Here is a 12,414-nt window from a genome sequence, read left to right on the forward strand (position 1 = left end):
ACTGTACTTTATTAGCTTATTAATGGTAATATCTCTGAAAGACAATGGCAAGAAATCTTTAGTTTTAATCTGTAATAAATTCCTATATAATAGTCAAAGCAATGAAGTGCTTCAATTAATTCCAACATGTAGCAAATATTCAATATGCCACTAGTTTGCTCAAACAGGTCAAAGCAGCAGGGCACCACTTTAAGTCCCATCTCAACCCATTTATGCAAAACTATCAACAAAATAACATGACACAAAAAAAGTCAAGACACAAGTAATTTTTATACAAATGGCAGTGTATTATTTCATAATTACAAATGTCAGATATGGTACAACAACCAGTGATACAACTTGTACAAGAATTAACAATGACTGCAGTGGTTGAACGACTTGACTGTACAGATACAAAAAAAAAAAAATAAAAAAAATTAAAAAAAAAAAAATCAAGAAGTCCCAGGCCCAGTTTGAATACCAAATTATGCATTAGTCATTCCTCCCCTTCCTTGACAGCATCACTTATCGGACATATCTGAACAGAAGAATGTGAAACCCAGCAGAACCTCCCAACTTGTATTGGCGTTTATCCCAAAACTAGACTCGAGTGAGTCAAGGAACTGAGGATCTCTCACTTCTAGACGTTGCTGGTGAGTACCGTCCCACTTTTGGGGTTTGAGGATGAGCTCACCATCAGAGTCTCGGAGGAAAGGCAGGAGAAAAGGAATGCTTGTTATGTATTCAAACCAGGCCAACTCAGCTGGTCACCTTGCCATTCATAAAGTTGTCCTCAGATACCAGTGAGATATGTTGGCACTAGAAGGTCATCATTTACATATACAAGGAACCTGAAGTATTACAAACTGATACATGCTTGAGTAATAAAACATATGCATTTTTTTTTATTTTTTTTTTTAAACAGGCATTACAATGCACTTAGTGCGGACATTCAAAACTGTTGAGCTGTTTAAAGTTCCTTTATGTGAAGGAATTTCTCTCAGAATGGACGGAAGGTTTAAGAGGTTAAAAAAAAATGGATGTCAGAAATCAACATGGTAATTGGCACATATATAATAAAAGGCTGTCAGTCTTTCTTCAGTAAAGTCTTCGGAAAAGAAAACAAGTTTAATTTAGTTAATGGTGCTTTTGGTATCATTGGCAATAAAAGTTAAAGACACTTCCTTTAGTCATTGTCAAAAACACACCATAGCGCAGTGAAAGCAAAGAGAACTTCTTCACTGCCGTATGGATGGTAGAAGAGTAAAGATCCTCAAATACAATGACAGAGGCATGGATGGCAAACACAGTTTAGTTTCCCTGTGAGAATGAGAGAATGTGTGTTCGAGCTTAGTTACATGTTAGAAATACATCATTTACAAGGTTTTTTGAGGCTAAAGAGCTAAAAGGCTAAAATCTACAGAGGCAAGCGAAATCAGCTTCAAAATGTGCCTGAGAGCAAAAAAAAATAAAAAAGTAGACACTCAGAAACTCAAGTGACGATAAGTCAGCAACAGCTAGATGCACACGTTTGATTCTTGATGATGGAATGTGCAACAGGGGACAATTTTTTTTAGAACAAGCCGCCTCCAAATGAGTTAATTAGATTAGGGACTATATGCGTACCATTTTAAAAAATATGCGGTTTCTTAGAAATTCAACAGAGTAATATTCAAGTCCCTACATGATTCTGAACTACTGTATTGACAAAATGCAGACACTGCTTTTCTGTAGAAAAAAAAAAAAAAAAAAAAAGAAAGTCTCAAAAAAGTGAAACAATCCTTCAGGTAACTAAATTGCACAAGGGTACAGCTAATTTACTGGAAAGCATTAGATTGAACAAAGCTGCATTAGCTTACAGTGTAATATACACACACAAAACTAACATGTCCAGATGGGGTATTCACAGCATTAAAAAACAGGAGATGGGGGAGTAAACAACAAACCGCCTCGAAAAAAAGGAAAATTTTAAAAATGGCTTCAAATGCCTCTGCAATGCCAGTGAGAACAGACAAATAGTGAACAGAAATAATCCTGATTAATGACGGGAAATGTACAGAAAATGTGTTTTGTTCATGATTGGAAGGAAACACTTCTTTTATAATAAAACACAAGTGCACAACAGTTGTGGTTCTGCGAGTGTTCGTGGACACACAGCGACGGTCCACTTCTCACTGTTTTCACACGTATGAGCAACCGTCTCCCGCGAGACAACGACATACAGGATTTAAATGGAATAGGTAAAGGCGGGTGTTGTTACCGTTAACAAATTGTATTTTTCTTCAATCACAAACACAGCTAAAGCCACACGAGATCTAAATGGAGGTCAGTTAGCAGGTACCGTGCTATCTACGGTCAAACTGGTACAGAGGCTAAAGCAGGCTGTTATCTTGTCTCAGTGCAGAGGCTAATAGCTGCTGATAGCTGAATCAGTGGAAGTTAGCTGGATGCAACAGATATCTTCTTTCTTTTTTTTTTTTTGCTATCTTCTAGATGAAGCCATTGTCAGCTGCAGGTCAGGTCTCTGATAAAGTCCCATCATCATCACCATCATCATCATCATGTGTCTCTTTGTTCCAAATTATTCTCCAGTCAACCAGAAGGAGGCTTTCTGGTGTACTATTTAAAAAAATTTAAAAAAAAAATGGGCAGCAAATTACTAAGAAATATCGCGGGGAAAGGATTTCCGCTCTGCACATAGAATGATTTATAATGACCGAAAAAAGGAATGAAAAGAAAGTAAAAGCCAGGGAGTACAACAAAAGCAGAAGAAGTAATAAAGATAAATGAACAAAAAAATCAAATATTCTGCCTGAGTAAATAATGTAACAGACGTTTTACTTAACAGCCGTGCTCGCGGTGAAACACTGTCTGGCATCTAAAATTCCTGTTCTGAGCTGTTTGCAGCTCATGAAAGATTTTTTTATATATTTTTTTTGTAGTAGACGGCCAGCAATTATCAAACCTTGTGGGACTGAAAACGGCCAACCCAGTATTTACTTTGTAGTTTAAAGGATACTTAATTGTTGCACATGTTAATTAGAAGACAGCCAGAAATAAATCTCTGCTAGATCTGAGTTGGTAAAGACACCTAGAAGACAATTTACTGCTATCCCATCCAGTGCAACCTGCGTATCCGGGCTGAGGTAAGGGCACGGAGAATCCAAACCAACCTTAAATAAAACAAATATTAAAAAACAAAACAGGGCAGGTGGGCGTCCAACACATGGGAGAGGATAGAGCAGCGTGGCATCAACACAGCAATGACAGACTGGATTTGTTTTTTTCCCCCCACTCATCGTTTGGATGTACACGCTTCGTTCAGATCTACCTGAGCCTCGAGGCGTACGGAGGCGGAGGGTTAGTTCGGGACCAGGCGGAGCTGATGTGCTAAAAAAGAAATACACGTCACGTTGGCCAAATTAATGACAAACATACAGCACATGTATTTAAAAAAAAAAAAAAAAAAGGCCTTATGCTACGTAAAAAATAATAATAAAAAGACTACTGGTACTGTGCTTCTTAAAAAAACCTCCCCAATACACATTATCCATACTCATTCCAAAAGAAAATAAAAAGGAAATAAAAATGTAATGTATGCATTCAAGTGGTACTTTTATGGCTTTTTGTACAATACAACCTTTAGTGAAAATATACATCTAGACATAAATTCAAGTACAAATGTACAAAATCTTTAAACTCATACTTTTTTCTTTAATTATAATACACTTTTAATACAGCTCATAAATACAGGTCAACATTCACTGAGTTCCAAAGATTTGCGCTCGGTTGGAGTTTGTGGTGAAGTTCTGCGGCGGAGGGGGTGCAGGTGGAGGGAGTGGTTTAAAGTCGCGAGGGCTCCTCGATCTCGTCGTCACTGTAACCGCTCTTAAAACAGACCTGGGGAGAACCGGAAGTGAGCACATATCACGGATGTTAGAAACTCAGCGCGCCATCTCACGTGCGAATGAAACGCTCTCCCTGAAAAACTCCGACCTCGACGTAACCACATCAGGAGTCCTACTTTTGTCGTCCAGTACTCACACACATAACTATGAAAATGTTAAAGGATGACGTGCAATTCCAGCAAGGGCAAAGGCGTGGGGCAAAATTATGATGCAACTGGTCGTTGACTTTTCCATAATAATAAAAGTATAACGTAGAACTGCTATTTAAAAATGTTCTGTTACGGCTCTGCTCCACTTAAAATCATGTCATTTTCTTGACGGAGACTCGATTCATCATTAATACATGATGTTGCATCTGTACTACAAAGAGATTCTTTATCTTTGATTGATGATTAAAAAAAAAAAGTTAAAAAAAAGTAAACCAAAAGAAAAGCATTTAAAAGGCAGCCTGCATTCTTCCCCTCCAACTTCCACTAATAAGATAAGGAGGCCCGCACGACAGGTGATCAGAAAGTTCAGAAACTGCTCCTGTTGTGTGCAAACAAAGCACAGCGCCGTGACATGCTCAGAGCAGGGGGAAGCTATTACGCTTGTGAAGAAGTATTCCAAGTGACAAGACTTAATCAACATCAGCACGACTTACACAAGTTTTATGTGCACATTCGCGATTTCAACATGGAAAACTGAAACTTGAGCAGATATCAGATTTTGTTAAAATTTTGGGGGGAAAGTAAAGAAGTTCCAATGATTGTGTTGTTGTGGGGGAAAACTAGTTTTGATCTCAGTGTGAGCGGGATGTCATGTTGGAGAACCAGAGTCCCATCATGCAACAGTTCAGGCGGTTTCCACTGATTGTTTTCCCTCAGAACGCCACAGTTGAACTCTGTGTTGATAGTCTGACTCTGGGGAAAGAATTCACAGTGCACAACCCTTCATATGTCAAATAAAACCCTTGTGGCTGCGCTGCTGACCTGACGAGCCTTTTTTGGGTTTTTTACCAGCCACTCTTAGAAAAAAAAAGAATGTGACTCATAAACACCTCGCCCGGCTAACTGCTTCATCGCCTTTCTGAAGAATTTTAAAGAGTCTCAGTTGCCAATTTTCTGAGTTTGACACAAAAAGTTGAAATCGCGGTCACAAAAACGACTGGAACACAAGTGCTGATGTTGATCCAGCAACCTTAGTTGGAATACTTTATCCCAAATGTTATAGCTTTCCTCCTGCTCTGTTCACAACACTTTACTCTGCTTTGTCTGCATGCAACAGCAACAGTCTCTGGACATTTTGATTCCCCTGCATTTGTTGCCTGAAAGACAAAATGCAGGGCAGAAAACCTTGTGTACTGATCATGAGCTTATTCCTGTGATTGCATGATAATAAGTGAAGATGGCTCAGTGAACATAGGGACATTTCATCAACCAACAGCTTCTTCATTCTGGATTTTGCCAGACAGACATTAAGGGATCAATGTTCAGAGAGATTTTGATCAGATAATCAGACCGAAGCCATAAAAGTGTCGGCGACAAAAGGCAGGATTCTGACAAAGAAAAGAGGGACATATTCCCCATCCTTCAGAGAAAATTACACCAAAGAATTCAATCCAAGGGAAGAACAGAGCACAATGGAAGGTCTCTGTAATAAAGGACCGGCGGAGAATAGTAGAAATAACCTGTTAGCTGAGCAGCTCCTGGTGTGAAAACCATTTATCACCAGCGACGAACATTTTGTGTCACTGGATTAAACTATTAATGGCAAAGCTTAATATTAGTTGAGATAAGCCACAGATTCCTCATGTTAAAAGGTTACAAATTAAACAAAGAAAGTGTAGAGGGACAAAACTTTTCAACACAAGATACAAGTAAAAAAAAAAAAAAAAGGAAGACAGGCCTTACTCAAACTAGGAACAACTGGACGTTCACATTTCAGAGGAGCTCAGGGATAATCGTTTCACATGCTGAGTTTGGACAAGGCCTTGAAAAAATAAAAAAAAAACGAAGGAAAGAAGGAAGGAAGGAAGAGAGGAAGTACCTTAGCCCCCACCCCCTCGCACAGTTGCCGGAGCACTAGCACTTGCCTCTCTTCTGAACAGGCGGTAGAAGAAGCCTCTCTTTGGTGGAGGGTTAGGCCGGTTCACGTCCAGGTCAGAGCACAGCGTCCCGTCCGTCTCGTAGACGTTGATTTCTTTGAAGCACTCCATCTCGATCATCTGCACGGGAAGAGAGATGGAGTCATCACTGTATTCCTCTACATTACTCAAATAGCAGGACACGCATCATTAGGTTTTTCCGGACAGGAGGACATTTTTCATATTTCTAAGAACTGTCAGAGGAAGTACCCACTTTTATTTCCATCTGCACTGCAGGAACTAAGAACAATTTGTAGTTCTTAGAATCCCATTTTTGATTATTTCATTCTTTTTTTTTAGCTCCTATTTCTGAGTAGGTACTTTCCCAGTACAATAGGAACGAGAGTGACGCAAGTGTCGGTTCACTTCCTCACCGTGCCGTCAGACAGCCTTTTTTCCCCTCAGAGGAACTGAAGGCGTTATCGCTCTCTCTTCAAAAAGGTACCAAACTCCCTTGACAAAAACAAGAATTTTGCGGCGCAGAATACGGGGCTTTGCTGATCTACCACTGCCTCCTCGATTGGTTTGTTAAATTGTGTTATTGTGGAACTTTGGTTGTGTTTTAAAAACTTTGGCTCAATAACACAAAATAACTAACACAGCTGTAGACCAGCAACTCCTGTGCTCTGTGAGGTAAAAATCAAAATTTTTTTCCAATGGAGTCTGGTGACTGCATACATAAGTATCTTTATCGTGAACAAAACACAGATAAATGGATCATTGTTGTTGTAGTTGTGCAGGACCAGGTATGACCTTTCAGCTTTCCTATTGCAGTGTGAATGCAAACAGAAAAAAAAAAGCCCCTTAAAAAGACATGTAGTTCTCAGTGAACTCCCCAGTAGGTGTTTCCAGAACAGTTTGTTCCAACAACACCGAACTATACAGGTATTCCTATTTGCTGTAATCTTTCCTGCTGTGGGACTGAACAATGACATCATCTCAGCGGCCCCCCGAGCCTGCAGTACCTCGTTCTGCCACGGGATGGAGACACTGCCTGTGACAAACTTGTGGTAGAAGTCGTCATCTGTGGGGTCAAGGTTCACGCCTTTGACTGTGGAGAACTGCTCGATGTCCAGGACGTCTTTACAGTACACGGCTCGAGGCTGAGGGAGGAAAACAGAGGGAGGAAGGAGAAAGACGTCAAAATGAAGTAAATGAGAAGGAATGAGTTACTCCAACTGTGTTTGAATGATTGGGGGGGGGGGGTAATAAACCTGAAATACACTGAATCAGAGGAACATTTGAATAACATGGAAATCTTAACACGCCTGAGGACTGCTTTGTTTTTCTTCAGTGTGGCTCAACTGACCTGAAAACCCCTCCAAATAAACCGCACTGTAGATAACACTATCTGCTTTCAACTATTGATTTAACCTCTCGGGTCGCTCACTCTTCCTCGCTCGCTCTATTTCTGACACTGAAGAAGCCCCGATGCTCTCTGAATGAAAATAACGTGTGAACTGCAGACGGGAAACAAAAGCTTGCACAGTTTTTGTTTTTTTGGAGTTTAACTATATTTTTCCAGGGAAGTCGGTGGTCTGTATTACGGTCCATCGTGACACATATTCACCTTTGAGAGTATTAAAAAAAAAAAAAAAAAAAAAAGCTCCACTGGAGATATTGACGACGATTACCGTGAAACACGGCAGTTAAAATGACGCCACTGACACAACACACCCAACGCCGGCTCGCCAAGCTGCGATAACGAGCCCGTAAGTGTTTGTTTACTCGTGACAATGGTATTTCCTGTATACTGATCCGCAGCCTGTGAATCGAGCCCGTGTGCGCCGTGTGTGACTTTGCGGCGCTTACGTCCGGGCTGAAGGGAGGGTCCAGCATGTTGGCCTCCAGCCGTTTGAAGTTGATGTTTCTGAAGATGGGGTGCTGCTTGACCTCGATGGCCCCGCGACCTTGACATCCCAGTCTCTCCTTGGGGTCCTTGGTCAGGAGCTGGGACGCAGCGGGGAGGAGGAAGAAGAGATTTAAACACGGTAACTCTCTAAAGATCTGCACTTTTAGCTCCGACAACTCGGGCAGATTTATTGCTTCATATTTTTTCCCATGAAAAAAAAAAAAGTACAATAAACAAAATCCTCTGTTTCATACAGTTTCACAATTAATAAATCACACACCCAGAGAGGAGGAGGGTTCCTGTGATGTTGGATAACTCTTGACAGTTTTATGACTAATCCCTCCAGGTCAATGTATACAAAACACACACGGCCGAGTTTACATGTAATCTTCTCGCCTTTATGTGTCTGACTCCTCAGAGACTCATGAAGGCGACGCAAATCCGTCCACTCGGGGTTAATGCAGCGACCGTCGTGGAGAGAATGAACAGATCTTATGGATGATATTACCGCCGCACCACCTACAGCAGCTTGTGAAGCGGATGTCCAGCGGTCTCGGCGTCAGCTTTCACAATCAACAGCTCGACGGCCTCTCGCACACTCTGCGTTTCGCCTTTGTCCTTTCACAACTCGGGCTGAACCCACGCCAGGGAAAAGCACATTTTTCGGTCTCGTTTTCTCGCTCTCATCACTTGTCTATTTCGGGGGTTGTGGGTAATGACCGTCTCTCCCTCTGCTCCTCCCCTCCCCCCTTTCTTTCCTTATTATCTTTCTCCCATTTTCCTTGCAAAACCCTTTCTTCTCCCTGCTCCCTCCCCCCTCACCTCCCCTCCCAACTCTCCCTGGGGAGTCTTTGAATTTGCTGAACCGTGGGTCAGAATGTTCCGACGCAACACACACACACACACACACACACACACACACACACACACACACACACACACACACACACACACACACACACACACACACACACACACACACACACACACACACACACAATGTCCCGTCGCCTCCTGCTTGGAAACAGAGCAGCTCAGTGGCTCCCTCTCCAAGATCGTGTTGGTGAAAGAGAAATTAAGTTTTAAGAAACGACTAATCTTTTTCAAGCCGACTAATATTTCTACATCAACACGTTTTAGCCTGTTTTGGTTCTGTAGCAAAAATAATACTCTCATCAGTAGCAGACTGCAGCTGTTATCAAGTAAAAAAAATTATGATGGTGTCATGATGGCAACTTCTGCTTTTCTTGTGTCCCCGTTTGAACCGAAGATAAAAGATGCTCCTCTATTAAAGGCCGCTGCTACTCATATTAATAAAGACAGTTAACTGCAGTGAAGCAAACCTGTTAATGTAATTTATCAAGACGTCATCACCTCCATTCCCTCCTCCTCACCTGTCTGCAGATGTCCTTGGCCTCCTCGACGAACTTCTCGGAGTACTCCTCCTGGTCCTCGCGCACTCGTCTGTCCACCTCCTCCCGTTTGACGCGTTCCTTGCGTTTGCGGAAGGGCGACTGGCCCTGAATCATCTCGAAGATCAGACAGCCAAGCCCCCACCAGTCCGGGCTGAAGGTGTAGCTCTCGTTCTGGATCACCTCGGGAGCTGAGGGGGGAGAGGTGAGGGGAAAACCGACAGGAGGGGGTTTAAAATCGGACTGAGAATGACTAAAGAAAGGAAGCGGAAGAGGACGGGAGTCGTACCCATGTAGCCAACGGTGCCCACTCTCCCTCGTATCGTCTCCCCTTCAGGGATTTGAACAGCGAGGCCCAGGTCGGAAATTCGGATGTGTCCTAAACATAAAAGACAAATAGATGAGTTATCTACCCGAGATAATGTCGCATGTAAATTCGGGTTTCTTTACTGACTTACAGAGAAACCAATAAGTGTAAAAGGTCCAAGACACGATGCCCTAACAAGGATCATATTACACTAAAGTAAGTAGGGAAAGAAATAGAAAAGTAAGCACTGAGGAAAGATATGTGGAGGACGTTCCTCTATTTCAAGATGAGACCGTGTTTGAGAATAAATGATACGGGAGGATGACTCAGAGGAGAGAGCGTGATGTGAGGAACTTCAAGAGATGACTTTTCAGCCTGTGAAAGATGGGGAGACGCTGACTGCATTGTAAAATGGACGAGTGACAAACAGCTTGTTTGTTCTGGACATTGTGAGCTATGGGATGCATTAAAAAAAAAAGTAATATCCTCGAGGCTGTGCTCACATATATGTATCAGCCCAAAAACTCTGGGCTGAATTTAACGGTGAGGAAAGAGGAATGCGGACGTACCACGGTCATCCAGAAGGATGTTTTCAGGTTTCAGATCCCTGCAAAGAAAACAAAGCACGTTAGTGAGAATAACATCTGGTTGTAAAATAGAACTTGTTTAAGCATATAACAATGAAATGGTGGATAAATATTTGTATTATTCATCATTTTGACATTAGGTTTTTAAGCTTCTACAGTTGAATAATAGATGACCGTCTGCACACATAACTTTATTTATTATCGTGTCTTGTACTGAGACATATTTTTCAATGTTGCTCTGGAACTTTCTGGCTGAGGATGCCTCATGAAACACATTTAAATTAAATCCATCTTAATACCAGGTTGTTATTTTACTTTATTTGAACTAAGAACTAGACAAATTAAACCACATAGCCAACTGTGCAGTTTACTGTAACACGTGCAGCTATCAAGGAGCCCGGTGCGCGGTTATAAGTACACGGGCCGTGTGCATGTGGGTGTCCTCTGAGAACATGCGTGTTTATGTTAGCATCACGCCGAGGCTCCACCGAGCTTGACAGGTGGATTACACCTCAGCGAAATCACCATTAATCCAGTCACACTTCATCACGCAGGACTTTCTTTCTGCACTCGCCTCGCTGTCTCACCGGAGCCGGGACAAATAGTTGGACGCGGCGGGTTCACGGTTTCTTTCCGACCTCTGAATTATTGAGGTATGTCCATTAGATTCATGTCTTAAAGTAATGTTTTCAACTTCTTATTGCAACTCAGGCCAAGATATCATGTGTTTTACTGTTTAAGTGAGTCAAGATAAAATTTTTTTTAAAAAAACAACGAATTCCCAATTTTCCCATATTTCAACCGGATAGTGTTTTTCAATAGACTCTTTCTGTCTGGTACAAAAACTCCACAGTGAGTCTGTAACAACAGACCTGGTATTAAAAAAAATTAAGTCGTAAGTCTAATCCCAGCTAGCTAAAAAATAATGTATCATCAGGGTAAATTCACAGACTTTATAAAGCTCCCATCGGGACCAGGATAATGTAACTGTTTATTTTCCCCGTGGTAGAGACATGATTGTCAAAGTAAAGTGAACTTCATGGGTAAAAACAAACAAAAAAATGTAGTGGAGCGTTCAGCCAGTGGAAGGCAAATTCTCATGTACCACAACAAGCTTACATAAGACGCTTCGAGGACTGAACACATCTTCAAAATACCCACCAAAAATTCCTGAAGCTTCTGTGCTTCATGCAGTAATGACATCAGTTACACGTGACATCAAAGTTTTCCGGGTTGTTTTTTTTTTTTTTTGGGGGGGGGGGGGGGTGGGCTCACCTGTAGACTATCCTCTCACGGTGCAGGTCCTCAAGGCCACAGCAGATCTCAGCAGCGTAGAAGATGGCCCTCTGCTCGTCGAAGCCCGAGTTGCCCATGTTGTAGATGTGGAACTTTAAGTCACCGCCATTCATTATGGTCAGCACCAGGCACAGCACATCCTTGGTCTCGTAGGCATATGCTAGACTAACCTGCGGGAGCGAGGTTACATTTTTTTTTTTTTTTTTGGGGGGGTAATGAGGGAGGTGAAAGGAAAAGGAAGGAGTCGGGAGTGGTGGAGGAGGAGGAGGAGAGAAAGGAGGGAGGAAGAAGGAGGAGAGGTGGTAAGAGACAGAGTGGCTAGAAGAGCGTGATTGCTTCATTCAGGTTTGTTAAACGCCCCAAAAACAATCATCCATTCTCCTGAAAGGAGCGTCGGGAATGTACACAAATTAGAAACAGAGAGAGACGTGGGAAACCATCCTCCTCCCTCTCTAATCCCTACCATCCATTTCTCTTTTCTTCCCCCTCATTCCCACCAACCTCCCTCCCCCTCTCCGGCTCCCCCCTCGTGGGTAACTGACACAGGGTGGCCAGTGTGCATGTGCTGTTGTGTACAAGCAGGATGTTGCTGCCATCGCAGAGGAATGCCATCTGCCGCGGAGCACAAGAGGGGACGGGAACTATTGTCACGGGCCAGGTGACCAACACACACACACACACACACACACACACACACACACACACACACACACACACACACACACACACACACACACACACACACACACACACACACACACACACACACACACACACACACACACACACAGTGCCTAAACAAACACACAAATATGAACCAGAAGGCAAAGATAATAGTTTTCCAAAATCGTGGACAAACCTGAAATGTGCCTGCCTCACACACACTGTGTTGTACACAATGAAAAGATTTCTTAAAAGTCTCCCAACAATGAAAGATGTTTTTTCAAT

At 42.3% G+C, this 12,414-nt stretch overlaps 1 protein-coding gene across 3 annotated transcripts in view; it reads right to left on the reverse strand.

The window, feature by feature from the left end:
- Positions 1-266: 266 nt before the first annotated feature.
- The window catches only part of grk4 (G protein-coupled receptor kinase 4), a 44,540-nt gene continuing 32,392 nt past the window's right edge, over positions 267-12,414 (reverse strand). For 2 of the 3 annotated variants that reach the window (XM_069704923.1, XM_069704925.1), the window contains 8 exons: positions 11,446-11,636; positions 10,153-10,190; positions 9,566-9,655; positions 9,259-9,467; positions 7,825-7,962; positions 6,978-7,115; positions 5,962-6,093; positions 267-3,879 (listed from right to left, as the gene is read on the reverse strand). In XM_069704923.1, the coding sequence (XP_069561024.1) occupies positions 3,823-3,879; positions 5,962-6,093; positions 6,978-7,115; positions 7,825-7,962; positions 9,259-9,467; positions 9,566-9,655; positions 10,153-10,190; positions 11,446-11,636 (993 nt within the window). In that variant the 3' untranslated portion in view covers positions 267-3,822. Of the gene's footprint in view, positions 3,880-5,915; positions 6,094-6,977; positions 7,116-7,824; positions 7,963-9,258; positions 9,468-9,565; positions 9,656-10,152; positions 10,191-11,445; positions 11,637-12,414 lie in introns of all 3 variants that reach the window. The other variant, XM_069704924.1, reaches the window with a different exon arrangement.

Source organism: Brachyistius frenatus, unplaced genomic scaffold (assembly GCF_029030835.1).
Source record: "Brachyistius frenatus isolate BFR_SWC_R1_liver_20210118 unplaced genomic scaffold, ASM2903083v1 Contig_53, whole genome shotgun sequence".
Taxonomy (NCBI): Eukaryota; Metazoa; Chordata; class Actinopteri; family Embiotocidae; genus Brachyistius; species Brachyistius frenatus.